General features: G+C 38.8%; 1 protein-coding gene and 1 long non-coding RNA gene across 2 annotated transcripts; both read right to left on the bottom strand.

Annotated features, from left to right (window-relative positions):
• Positions 1–8,536: 8,536 nt before the first annotated feature.
• On the bottom strand, positions 8,537–11,882 carry LOC132133948 (uncharacterized). The gene is made up of 10 exons (XR_009429302.1): positions 11,711–11,882; positions 11,335–11,514; positions 11,158–11,245; positions 10,626–10,973; positions 10,396–10,513; positions 10,009–10,100; positions 9,812–9,926; positions 9,592–9,681; positions 8,978–9,139; positions 8,537–8,686 (listed from the first exon to the last, which is right to left on the bottom strand). It is a non-coding gene; the product is annotated as an uncharacterized LOC132133948 (long non-coding RNA).
• Positions 11,883–11,910: 28 nt separating this feature from the next.
• Positions 11,911–13,639, bottom strand: LOC132133926 (uncharacterized). Its single transcript, XM_059546839.1, has 6 exons — positions 13,475–13,639; positions 12,913–13,049; positions 12,748–12,828; positions 12,290–12,661; positions 12,027–12,122; positions 11,911–11,936 (listed from the first exon to the last, which is right to left on the bottom strand). Exons 1-6 carry the CDS (start codon positions 13,513–13,515, stop codon positions 11,911–11,913), a joined length of 753 nt encoding a protein of 250 aa, XP_059402822.1. The 5' UTR covers positions 13,516–13,639.
• Between the last annotated feature and the right edge of the window lie 615 nt (positions 13,640–14,254).

Here is a 14,254-nt window from a genome sequence, read left to right as displayed (position 1 = left end):
CTGTTGAGATTAAGGAAATGTATCTGTGAAGAGCTGTTATTACAATGAATACTGGTCTAAATACCTTTATTCCAATAACAAATATATAATATCACATTACAATTGGAAAGATATAGATTGTAATCTTTTGCAGGGCACTCATTGAAATGCATGGAAATTGTTTAACCATATGCTGTACGGTCACTTCTTCGCTCTACCAAGGGTTATAGACTACAAGATGTACACACGGGTGACCAATTGAAGGAAAAGCCTGGAAGATGAGGGGAAAAACAATGAATGTAGTTCCTCCTACTCATATTACCTTTATCCTATAACCTTATTATTGATGGGAGATGTGTCTTCCAGACTTCAATTCACAGAGCACAGTGTCTCACAGAATGATTTACTAAGTATGAAGATTTTGTCAATCTGATTCAATGAGTTTTACAATCCCCAATTTCAATGAAGCTGGGTCTACTATAAAAAGAAAATAAAAACATAATACAACGATTTGCACATCATTTTCAACCTATATTAAATTGAATACTCTACAAAGACAAACTGAAAAACTTTATTGTTTTTAGCAAATATTAACTCATTTTGAATTTGAGGCCTGCAACATACTCCTAAAAACCTGGGACAGGATCAACAGGTGAACAGGTTTCATTGGAAATACATGAGTGTCATGAAAGGGGCATCCCCGGAATTCATTCACAAGCAAGTTTTCCTTGGTTGTGAATGACTGTGCCTTCTGGGGATGCTATGTGACGGTGAGAATCACTACTGTAAAGGATATTACTGTAAAGATTAATATTAATATTCACTGGAATAGGGGTTTTTATGATCATCAGGGGCCTATTTTATAAGTGTATAAACACATATAAACAAACTGAGAAATAAGAAACTGATTACGATGACAGGAATCCACGCTCCCCACAGAATATGAAAGCTTGCTAAGTTACACCATATTTTGAGTTGATTATCATTTATTATTACATGGCTTGGTTAAATTCTAATGTAGAATGCGGTCTGTTATTTCTTGATAACAGACCACTGCTAAGTATAACACACCGCTGCCATGAAAAACAGAGTGTTCCCATGGACACGGTGTTCTTTAACGGAAGCAATACAATCATTTTAAAATCAATAAACTCCTTTTTAAATCAATATTTTGTGTAAAATTATTGATTTATTTGGTAGGTAGCCTTGTAATAAGTGGGATAACGTATAGAGAGGCGGTTGTTATAGTGAATACAACCCCTTCAGGCTGATTCAAGTCCCGATCAGCCTGTCGTGGTTGTATTCGCTATAACAACCACCTAGAACAAACCAGCACAGGATGGGAATTGTTACTGCCATGTATTTTGATGTGTGTGTGTGTGCACATACTGAGCTTGTCCATATACACAGTAGACTGAAGTGAATTCTATACAGCTAAAAATGAGGCACCAAACACCTACAGCAGACTTTGGATGTGCAACAGTGCTCTCCATCATCATCAGTTCCTATATAGATTGAAGCTGTTCTAGTGGCACATTGTGGCAGATACCACCTCAGTAATTCACTTGCCAAAAGTTTGTTTTTGCTTCAGCAAGGACTGGTGATGGACTGGATGGTGGACTGGATGTGAGGAGGACTGGTGATGGACTGGATGGGAGGAGGACTGGTGATGGGCTGGATGGGAGGAGGACTGGTGATGGGCTGGATGGGAGGAGGACTGGTGATGGACTGGATGGGAGGAGGACTGGTGATGGACTGGATGGGAGGAGGACTGGTGATGGGCTGGATGGGAGGAGGACTGGTGATGGACTGGATGGTGGACTGGATGGGAGGAGGACTGGTGATGGACTGAATGGGAGGAGGACTGGTGATGGGCTGGATGGTGGACTGGATGGGAGGAGGACTGGTGATGGGTTGGATGGGAGGAGGACTGGTGATGGGTTGGATGGGAGGAGGACTGGTGATGGACTGAATGGGAGGAGGACTGGTGATGGGCTGGATGGTGGACTGGATGGGAGGAGGACTGGTGATGGGCTGGATGGGAGGAGGACTGGTGATGGGTTGGATGGGAGGAGGACTGGTGATGGGCTGGATGGGAGGAGGACAGGTGATGGGCTGGATGGGAGGAGGACTGGTGATGGGCTGGATGGTGGACTGGATGGGAGGAGGACTGGTGATGGGCTGGATAAGAGGAGGACTGGTGATGGGCTGGATGGTGGACTGGATGGGAGGAGGAGGAGGACTTTTTTATTAAACAATTATCAAAATTGTTGGTGATTAATTGTATAATTGATTAATAATCTCAAATATCAATTAATTGTCGCAGCTCTAAAAGAAACACCTATTGGATAAAGCAAAGACCAAATTTGATGAAGCAACAGATGAATAGTTATTTTTGGCCCACTGTGGTTTGACCTGTGACAGCGGTACGAAGAAAATCCCCAACTGTAATTGCTGTCACATTTATTTTTATGTTGACTGTGGAGTAAGATTTTAAATAATCGCACACACTTACCATTAATTAACAGTTCATAAAGAGCCTTCATCCTGTCAAGGCATTTTTCAGACTGGTCTGATAGCTGCCATTTTGGCTGGAGGACTTGTGCGGACCAGGTTTTCTGCTTCTTTGTTTTCTTTCCAATGAAGACTATGGCCTTGTACCCCAATGTGTTTAACTTTTCGACCAGAAAATAAAGATATATAGATATATATAGAGATATATATAATATAATATAATATAATAATATAATATAATAGATATATATAGAGATATATATAATATAATATAATATAATATAATATAATATAATATAATATAATATAATATAATATAATATAATATAATATAATATAATATAATATAATATAATATAATATAATATAATATAATATAATATATATGTATATATATATACATACAGAAATATAAGCAATTATAAATGTCTTAAACATTGTGGGCTACAATACAGACGTTAAACACATACCAAGACAGATGCCTCATCAATAACATGAGAGGTGGTTTGGTTTTTGTTTTGGTTTTTTAACCACGTCTCCTTTCTGTCCTCAAATTTCTTAATTTATTTTTGCCAGTCTTTGCTTTCTTGGCTGTACAGACTGGCAATATTTGCAGGTCTTGGTGGCCACACCAATAGCTGCTTTGCAGCCCACACAGGTTGTTATTGTTGACCCTCGTGGCATCTTAAAACTAGAATATAAAACAATCAACATTTAATAACCAAAGAGACAAAGGAACTGCCTTATTTAAGTGTTACATTACAAATGTTTGTAATTTGGACTATTTCAGCATTATCAGTAGGCTAGTGTCAGATATCAACACTTCATGTGTGTTTCATATTTTCAAACGCGATACACCACGAGATATCGTTAAGTTTATTTGGTGTTTAAGTGACTATACATTTCTGCCCTTGAGCCATTTAAATGACCTGTGTGTCAGCTATTGCAGTGCATTTTGGGATTTGTAGTATGAGTGAGTGGTGGGAGTGCGATTTACCGCGGACCATGAATAAAAGACGTATGAAATTATCCGGCCACGGAAAAAATATCGATATATGACTTTTAGTCCATATCGCACGGCCCTACTACAGAGTCTATGCAACAATTACCAGTACTCCATCGTTTCATATACGTCCTCCAAGTTGATTTCTGCTGCAGTGACGTGAATTTGGAATCAATAAAGTTTTCAATTTATCATTCTGACCTCGATTAGCACATTGCCGCCAACTGCAGCTAACGTTAAATGCGGTGGCTAATATACGTTAATGCTGGATAAACCCCTATGTCATTGGACACATCCCTATAAATTCATGGTGATAAATAATTACCGAATAATGGCGTAGACAGCGCTAACTAACTTTATTATTCAGGTTCCGTTAGCCTATGTTGATATCACTACGTGTATTCATTACCTACCTTTGAGGATGTACAGTATGAATTAGTGATGGGTCGTTCGCGAATGTCGACTCTAAGAGCCGGCTCTTGTAGGTGAACGACGGGAGCTGGCTCGCATATCTGAAGAGCCGACTCTATTTAAAAAAAATAATATAGCCTATAGAAATTAAATCATTATGTAATAATTAAATAATGGATGCATTTTATTTTATTTAAAATAATTGACTAATTCAAACAAAAAATATATATAGATATATATTTTGACTGTCTGATCAGCCTCACATTCTGTTCCTGTCAATCATACACGAGGTGTCAACCAATTATACGGCATGAGGGAGGGGCCAAGACATCACACAATCACACACACAGTGTCAAACTCGGAGGAGAGGAAAGGAAAAACGCAACAGCTTTTGAAAACAAAACAAAAGCAGGAAAGTGAGTCGGAAGCACAGCAGCATTTGGAATCATTTTAATGATCATCAGCCCCTTGCATTTCTGAATGCAAATCTCTCATAAAATTAAAATATGATCAGCATTGTGTGTGTGTGTGTGTGTTCATGCTAGTTATACAAAACATAACTAGTGAGATAGTTCATGCTGACTATATAACATGCCAAAAAAGTGGGACCAGTTTAATCCTTTCAGTTATTTATTTTTCTTTAATATGGGTTCTATTATGTTGTTCAGATTCAGATTGTATTTGTTTTGTAATGTTGTTTTCTATGCATTCAAAAGTTGTAATTTAAATGCAAATGTTTAATAGTATTCTTTTTTCATAACAAATCAATGCATTTTTAAAGAAATTGTGAGTATGATTTCATTTAATAATTTAATTAGAATTGTTTTTCATAGTCAAAACATTATTGTTTTTTAAAGAGCCGTTTGTGAGCCAAAAGAGCCGGCTCTTTTCAGTGAGCTGAGTCAAACGAGCCGGCTCACGAAAAAGAGGCGAAATGCCCATCACTTGTATGAATGGTGGGTGGCGGAGACAGTGGACACCCCCTCACTCACTTGTCAATCTGCTGACCTCTGTGCCTCTGTGATAGGGCAACCCACGTGTCAATCAATGACCTCTCACAGCTACGTTGCCCACACGTAAAAACGTGATGCCACTTTTGTGACAGTTATACATTTAACCATTGTATGGTGTTCGGGTCTGTTGGACCCGTTTTCATTTTTTATCAAAAGAAAAATGATACGATTAATTATTTGTTCAAACTCCGACACTTTGACCTTGGCTCATTTTCTGTGAAGAATATATATTTATTTCATCATTTAGCATACGCTTTTGTCCAAAGCGACTTATAAATAAATACAATATTTACAATAGAAAATATATCTGAACACATTTTCAATGACCACACACTGTACACCACATTTATATTATACACAGGATATTCGGGTCCACTGGACTAATAGAAGACCGGGGCTGATAAAAGTGTGGAAATTGTAGGTCCTGTGTACCTTTACTCTGTCCCCTCTTGTCAGGGCCTGCTGTTAGTGTGTGTGTTTTTGTATATGGTTTATGAGAACACAAATTTGCATAATGACATGGGTATTACAACGAAAACATGGTTTGTGAGGACATCTGTGTCCTCATAAACCATACCTCTTAAAAAAATCAATGCTAAATTGTGTTTTAAAAAAAAAAAATGTGAAAAGTTTTTTGTGATTGGTAGGTTTAGGGGTAGACTTAGTGTAGGGGGATAGATACAGTTTGTACATTAGAAAAACCATTACGCCTATGGAGAGCCCCCGTAAACCACATATCCAAGTGTGTGTGTGTGCCCGCGTGTGCGTGTGTGAGAGAGAATGTGTGTAAATCTAAATCTAACTATATCTAACTCTATCATTAGATGCATTGTGTAGCCTATTTGCTGTGGCAGATATAAATGATTTGAATGACTGATTTGAATGACTGTGTTCATCCTGGCATAAAACCCTCCAAAATCATAAAGATATCCAGGTAAAATAAAATATATTCCAGACTTTTCAAGGGCCCTCTCTTCCTTTGGGGCCCTGGTAATCAGTACTGGTTTTACCCCCAGTCCGATGCCCCTGCCCCCACACACACACTTGAAGCCCTCAAAGTGCTCTCTGAACCAGAGCCTGTTAGGGCACATGTCCAAAATGTGAATTTTTTTTAACTTTGTCATAGAGCTTAACCAAATACATCTCTGGAAAGGTCTTGACCTGGAGAGTAACATATTTCAATCTGAAAGTTCTATATTATTCCTGCTTTGAGATATTGACCTTTGAACCTTAATCACAGGGCATATTTGAAGGCTTATAATTATGGGACAAAAAGGGTTACATACATGAGACCAACTGTAATAGAAAGATGTTGACATGGGTTAAGAAGTTCAGCATAGTCACCAAAGGCGGTGGTGGGGGGTGTGGGAGGCTATGGCGTAAAAATAAAAATCCCCCATTGAACAAGACAATATTTAAAGTCTGATGCCAAAAATGTGTTTGACATCCCCTAAACCCCCTGGAATGCCACCAATTAAGTATTTACAACTTCCAATTTTAAGGAAAACCCAGGGTTTTTAAAAATACTACAACTCCCTAGACCCCTCTTCAGTACTTGTGTAGACATCAGCACCCCAGTTGTAGTTCCTCCATATTAGGGTTGTCCTAGGGTTGTGAAAACATATATCTACCCAATATATCAAATATCACAAACTGTCTAATAAATAATTATACTGCATGTATATGATCTATGCTAAGAGAAGACAAAAATGTTTGTTTAATGACGATAGTTTAACTAAAACATGAGACCAGCGCTCCAACTGCTCTGCTCACTTGACGCAAAGCGGACTGTCCTAATCTCCATAGTAACGGCCACGGCCAATGTTGCTACTTCCGCTATCAAAAATGTTAAAAAAACCACACATTTATTTTTCATAACTGAAGGCGTGATTATTAAAACCGTCAAATTTGATGTCAATCTAGTGTAGTGCTGAATTATAAAACACAAATATAATTAAGACAAGAGATATTTAATTTTCCACTTAATGTCCGCCGTTTTTGTTTTCCCGACAGGAACCTCGAGAGTCACATGATTGAGACACAAAACAATTTTTTTTGAAAGTTTAACAATCACACAGTTTGCGAAGGAATTGACATTTCCCCTATGACATTTCCGCTTGACAGCTGTTATGTCTGCCTGAAGCGCCTGCAGTCCTAGCCTGGATGTCAATCAGTTCGCTGTGATTGGCCGCCTCGTCCAGCGGCAGTCACCTTCCCCACGTGAGCAGTTGACAGCCTCATGAATATGAAGCCTAAAATATCGTTTTGGCCCTAGTGGCTTGCTATCGTACAGGTAATATGAGTAAGTTAACACTGACAAAGGCTAAATAATATATAATAATATAATATCTCATAATATATGTCTAATAGTATATTACTTATAGGATACAATATTCATTTTAATTTTACAAGAGTGTCTGGCCCTGATAGTGTCTGCTGAGAAATGGTTTGGCCCTCAGACAAGTGTAGTTGATGACCCCTGCCTTAGAATATAGGCCTAATACTACAGACTTAGTTGAAAGGAACAACTCACACAATGGGATAAAACAGTTAACTGACTTAAATGAAAACCATTCATGAATCAAACAAAATAGACATATAGTTGAAACAACAGTTCACTTTACTGGGTGAAATTAATAAAGTAGGCTTTCTAGAGCTAAGAGACTATGCCCTGTACAAAATAAAGACTATATATATTTAGATAGGTAGGGGTGTGTGTGTGTGCGCGTGTGTGAACGAGAGAGTGAGAGTGTGTTTAAGAGTGAGTGTATGTATGTATGTATTTGTGTGTGAGTGAGTGTGTGTGTGTGTGTGTGAGTGAGTGTGTGTGTGTGTTTGTGTGTGTGTGTGTGTGTGTGTGTGTGTGAGCGAGTGTGTGAAAGTGAGTGAGTATTGATATACTAACGTGGAAACATAAGCTGGAATACCACACTGTTGGAGAGAGTAACAATACAATAGGCTACGTAAACTACAGTAGGTACAATATATACAAACTATAGTGAAACTACAGTATGTAGGGATGCGCAATACATTTCGACCAAAAATGTAATGCTAAAAAAACCAAGGTAATTTGTCATGTTTGACAGTTGTGAATCACCAGTGATTGGGTTGGGGCAGAGGGGGGGGACTAATGGGCTAACATAATGGGTTTTTACAGTTTCAGAGGAATTTGCAGTACATGCTCTAAACACAAAGAAATCTTACAACAGCAGTAAAATAACCTCAGGTTTCACATACAAGTTATTACAGCACTGACGTTTGGGTTCAACACAATGTAAACACATCATCTCCCTAATAACTACTCTCCCAGTTCCTCATCAGTTGAGGAAGTATTCTCTGAGTCTTCCTCTTCGGAAAACTCATCTAAGGGCAATGTTTGCAGTCCAAGAATACTTTTGTATGTTGTGCGTGCTTTAGCCAGTTGTGCTTCAACTTCACGCAATCTTCTCTTCAGCACACAGAGTAGTCCCTCACGCCCTTTCTCCATTAAGCCCTCTGAGAATGTGACATTAAAATATAAAGAAATAAGCCAATGGTTACCAGAGAAGCAAATAGAAGAAAGAGACTTCCTATGTGTTGTCCTTACATTTCCCACTGGTGTCTTCAGTGAGCTAAAAGGTAAACTCTTCAATCAGTCCAGCAACACTCCTCATGTACTCCATGAGCTGCTTGACTTCGCGAACCACAATAAATTCTTCTTCTTTCAGTCTAGCCAGCAGCATTACCTTGTCAAAAACATTTTTTTTCCGCTCCATATCACCATGACCTGCAATACATTACATCAAAGTGTTATCTTACAACCTCCTATAAAAATATTGGGACAGAAGATATTTTGCATGCTGTACTACTACAATAGAGAAATAAACCCTGACAGGATGAGATAGAACATCAGCTCATCGCGAAGGGGTTCGATCACCTCCATTTACAAATTACTGCATTCTTTTTTTTTGCATATTGCTCAGTGTCTTAACATTTTTTTTTCATCGGATTCCATATTTACATCAAGATGTGTGCATCAAACAATTTGTATTCAGTGCATTTCAGAGGAAGTACTTACATTCCCATGGCCAGGAGTAGTTATCCACAGCCAGGAGTTCATTGGGAGGAGGCAGTTTTTCAACTTCCCCCACAGTAGCATTGTGGTCATTGATGGCAACTTCCAAGGCTTTCTTCTCAACAGCAATCTTTCTTCTCAGTTGATGCCTTCGCTTGTTCCCACCTACAATGAGAAACACAAAATGAGTGTACATTCACACAATCACTACACAAACGCACCATACAAAATAAGACTTCACAATATGTGTGTATGTTTTATGATTATTGTGACAGATGTTTTGTGATAATCACAAGTTTCATAATCATTTTAAAAATTGTGAAAACATTTCTTTCAGAATCTATATATTTTTTTTAAAATAGAGGAAAAAATTGGTAGGTCAAGACATCTCTGCACAATGCAGAAATATTGGAAATATTTGGATATTGCACTCAACCTTATTATGATTTTCACAGTTTTTCAGTATGCTGCCCTGACTTGTAGTAAACCTATTTCAAAAGATGTTTTTTTTTTTTTTTTTTTTTAATAAAAGGCTTTGCTATTTTTACTATGTATAAATCAGTAGTGAATTCATTTTTTCACAAATCTGCATTACTAGCGGCCTTTTCTGCTCTCACCAGACTGACGATACAGCTGAACTTTTCGCTGTTTGATGCCCAGATATAGCTCCTCGATGGTCCTCTGCAGGTCATTTTGGATTGTTGCTCCTTTGGACGACAACAAACAAATTGATTAATGCCAATTTCAGTTTACAATCAGCCTCTTTTCAGATGGCCCTGTACAAGAGCAGAGCCTATGATTCTTAAAATATCCCATCAAATAATTTTTTCAAAGTACCTGAGGTCCACTGCTGAACATCAGACACCCACTGCTGGACTGTGTCTTGCTATAGAGATAACTCAGCTGTGAGTTTCTCCAGGTCCTTTGTTGCCTCTGCAATCCTTTGTACAGTCTGTCCAAAAGAAATATCCTTGTTAACAAATGCTGAGAATTTAAAAACAAAAATGTTATTATACATATTTTCCTAGTTGTACCTTGATGTATCTTTTGGCCAGTGTCCGGTCAAGGTTTTCTGCCTTTCGCTTGTTCCAGCCACTTGCCTGGATTGTTAGCATGTCTGTGCGAACTTGACACACAATGTATGTGCAGTAATTTAGGTTCACAGTGAGGACCACAGGTCAGATACTACATTGATCATTCTCTAATATTGTCACATAAACCTGGAAATAATCATAAAATTAATTAACGTGTCAGAAGTTAAATTATTATTAAGAGAATCCTGATCAGCGTAAAAGTGCTGACTAGACAGTTGTTTTCTAAGGGAGCACCTATGCATGGAACTCTAAAATGCAAAGGCCGAGCATCAGTGTTAAAACCACTTGGTCTCAATTTGGACACAACTTTACATGAAAAATGCTTACCGGCTTTTGACATGTACTTGGAACATATGGCTGCTCGAGAGAGGAAGCTGTTAACCTGTTCAACCTCCTCCCCGATTGTTGTTCCAGCTCCTTCTTGATTGCGTCCCCCCCATTTTAACTGTAACACATTTAAATGAATGTTATAATTTGGAAAACAACAAGTAGGGGCAGATGACAGACAATCACGTGTGGTGCAAATGGTAAGTAATACATCTAATTGTCATTATTACTTCACACATCCATGAATGCGCTTTTGCATGCATGATGGAGAGAAATGGGCGCATGTTCAGCAAGTCCTCCAACTCTGGACAGTGGTCCACAACTTTCTGCAGATATGGCCAATATTTGCAGACCACATCAGAGCAAAAAAACTGGACGGTCTGTGAAGCTAGCTGTTTCTGGAGATATAATGGGTATGCAAATATTTCTCCACGGAACATATTCAGTCCCTTCAGCAAAACCCCATGACGGCAGACAGCAACTTCAACACCTTCCTCGTCTAGTTTGCTTCCAGACTTGTTGGCAGACTCTCGTGCTGCGGTCCACTGACCAGCACCACATCTCCCTTTCCCTGGATTCTTAAACAGATGAGGGCAAATACAGACATTTACACAGTTACATTTTACAAAATAAGCTGTAAATCATGGTATTATGGCATTTGATGCAAACCATTTTTGTTTAAATTTTGGGGAAAAAACTGGCAAGCATTCATAAAAATTTAAATTGTGGTGTTACACATGAAGAAATATAAATTTAGCTTACATGTCCAGTTGTTCCATGGATGTAATCAACAAAGGAGGACACCTCAGCATCATTGGCCAAAAAGACTCCATCAAAAAACCCATCAGGTCTTGAAAGAAATATATAGATGTGGGTTAAATTTACTGTATAAAAGTAATTTGTGGCTCACTAGCATTTCATTGTACATGAATGTTACACACCCTGGTTGGCTTTTAAACGATATAATTTGCGGTTCCCATCCACTGCAACTGCCAATATGGAGGGTGTGCATGCAGGGCACTGAAAATGCTGGACCTGAGACAGCTCGTCAACCTCAAATTTGGCATAGGCCCATTCGAGGAAGGCCCTCTGCATTGTGTCCCCACAAATCTTACCACTCTTAGAGCAAAAGTGAAAAAACAAAACAGTAAGTAACTGTTTCGAATGTTGGCTTTAGACTGTGGTCATGACGAAGAAAGGGCTCTGTCAAGAAATATGTGCTGAAACTTTGGGGATTGTAACAACAAGTCCTAACAATGAATCTGTTATTTAAAAGGTGAGCCAAACAAGATAACTAAATGATGAGTCCACTCACTCGCCCGAAGAGTTTGGTACGACACTCGAGCATGCTGACAAAAGCTTGTCTCGACATCCCTGGGGCAGTGATTTTTAGATCCTCATACGTGGTGAACAAGTCCACCAAGTACAAGGTCTCAAAATTGACAGTTGCTGGCCAGTAACCACTTTCAACTAGATCACTTATGGTCACTGGCAAGGTTTTTCCACAGGAGCAGTTTACTGATGGAAGGAAGAGGCTGTACCTTCCTGAGATTTCAGACAAAAACAATTATCTCTTGTTCACAAGAAACAAAAAACACAATATGAAGAAATAATAATAAAACAAATGTTACCATTCATTCCAATTAAAATAACTGGCTTTCCCTTGGAAAAGCTTGTTTGCCCAGTGGAGCAGTCGCAGCAGGGAGGAACGATTGGTAACATGCAATCTAAAAAGCAGAATTAGTTTACATATTAGAGTAAATGAATCCAAAAACTCAACAGAGAGGGTGTTGTTTCTATCAAAACACAACTTCATCCAGCATGTTTGTTGGAGTAAACCAGGATTTGTGTAAAATGTAAAACAGCCTATATGACCTGAGACTTAAAAAACTACCTTTTTCATGATAGGAGAATTTCCCTTCCTCGTGCTGCTGAACAAAAGTGGATGGCGGCAGGTGTCTGAAGAATCCCTCCACCATGGATGCTCTGTTATGAAGCACCAGGGCCTCATGTGTGGAAAGGTCACAGGCTGAGCAGTAGAGTGATCGCGGTAAACAGTCCCTACACATCACTACTGCAGCATTGTGTCCACAGTGATGGCAAACCCCCTCCTTGGGCTTCTCAGATGACAACATATTGTTCACCATGAAGGGCCTCATTACTGTCCAATTCTCCAGAGAGGTAGTTTGCCTGTTCCTCCAGTCTGAGGGGAAAGGTTGTTCAACACCACTTCCCAAGAGGTCTCGGACATCTTGAATGAGAGAGTCTGAAAATGAAAAGGGAAGAAGGCAATGTTAAATCTGGGCAATTACCACATAACAAATGAGGAAACAAGTATTAAGGGAAAAAAACCAAAATTTTCGATGATCACAGTGTCTTCAGTTGTGCTGGTAGATGGAGCACAGGACACGCTTTTAACGCTTGCTGAAGAAACTGCAAAAATATAAATATCAATTTAGAACTTGCTCAATGGATAATGAATGCAACTAATGATGAAAAAACAAACAAAAAACCAACCAGTAGCTGAATCTCGCTTTCGTTTCTCTCCAGCTCTACATCTTTTTGGCAGAGGTTGACCATCTTTGTCCTCATCAGGCCAAACACAGATTTTTGGATTGTTTTGACCCTCCTTTAGTTTGTCCATGCTGATCCACCTAAATAAACAATTAAGCCACAGAATAAACCACCACCCACCAAGGTTATCACCACCTATAAACATCTCATTATAAAACCAATGTTATAATATTACATTGTAAAAATTCAGTCTAATGGTTGTGTCCCTGTCTAGAAAACCCGTTCTACATTGAAAAATAGAAAAGAAAGTTAAACGTTTTGACAGAATATTGAATTAAACTCTCACTGGCTCTAACGTGTGAACTCAGCTCAGCTCAGAACTATAGCTTGCATTTGAATAAAGACATTGAACCTGGTACTGTATGGTTGCACTTTGTTTGGAGTGTTGCAGTTTTGCACCTTGATACTTCTTCCCTGCTATACCTCAGAGCCTATTATGGTCTTAGACCTTGTAATTAGCATGTAATTCGTATGCTTTTTCCAAAACTGAGATAATGTTATTTACCTTGCACTCATCCAGGAACGCATCAACCAGGAATATGGCATCTTCGGGGTCAAGGTTATTCATTTTCAACTTGGTCAAGTTTTTTTCCAAGCTTCCTTTTCCTCCTTGTTTACCTTTTCCTGCTTATTTTCCCTCGTTTTCTTCTTCTTCTTCTTCTTCTTCTTCTTCTTCGTGGGGCCTTGACGCGTCAACACCCACCCATCAATGAGATCGCACCACACATGAAGTTAAATGCACGGAGGTTCCGGTAGATGGCAAAATTAAAAACAGCGGACTGATCGTAACTCGTCACTTTGTCAACATTAGTTTCTCCCGCTGCCACGGATTAATGTGTTGATCAGCAAATCAACCTCAAGACGAATCGCATATAGTGGGCAGGGGTTTGATCCGTCAGACGGAGCGAAATCGCAAGGAAGAGTATGTGGAATCTGGGGCCACAGCTATGCTAGGCGATAGCAGCGTCCATAGCAACCAAAACGTTGCAGTTTTACGTTATTCTGGCGAGATCTGAAAAATCTTCGCAACAACGAACAAGCGAGTGATTATGTACATTCACGGAGTGAATATTATGAAAATAAAATATATATTTCTCGCTAGAAATGTAATCAAAAGTATTTTTATGCAGAAACTAACTCAAAATATTGATTTTTTTCACAGAAAATGAGAGAAATGTCCGCCATGTTTTTTGTCGGTCGGAATCTTGAAAGTCACGTGACTTGGACGCAAAACAATAGGAAAAGAATAGGCAAAAAAAACGTTACAGTCATACAATTCAAGGGC

The sequence above is a fragment of the Carassius carassius genome, unplaced genomic scaffold (assembly GCF_963082965.1).
Source record: "Carassius carassius unplaced genomic scaffold, fCarCar2.1 SCAFFOLD_73, whole genome shotgun sequence".
Taxonomy (NCBI): domain Eukaryota; kingdom Metazoa; phylum Chordata; class Actinopteri; order Cypriniformes; family Cyprinidae; genus Carassius; species Carassius carassius.
Note: the sequence above shows the minus strand (reverse complement) of the source record. Positions and strands in the feature narration are given on the sequence as shown.

Excerpts from the sequence above, each read along its gene's own strand:
- LOC132133926 (XM_059546839.1), bottom strand. The coding sequence starts at position 13,515 with ATGCCATATTCCTGGTTGATGCGTTCCTGGATGAGTGCAAG. Across the intron at positions 13,050-13,474 it reads CGTTCCTGGATGAGTGCAAG|GTGGATCAGCATGGACAAAC; the intron begins GTAAATAACATT and ends TTGTTTATTTAG. Across the intron at positions 12,829-12,912 it reads AAAGCGAGATTCAGCTACTG|TTTCTTCAGCAAGCGTTAAA; the intron begins GTTGGTTTTTTG and ends ATATTTTTGCAG.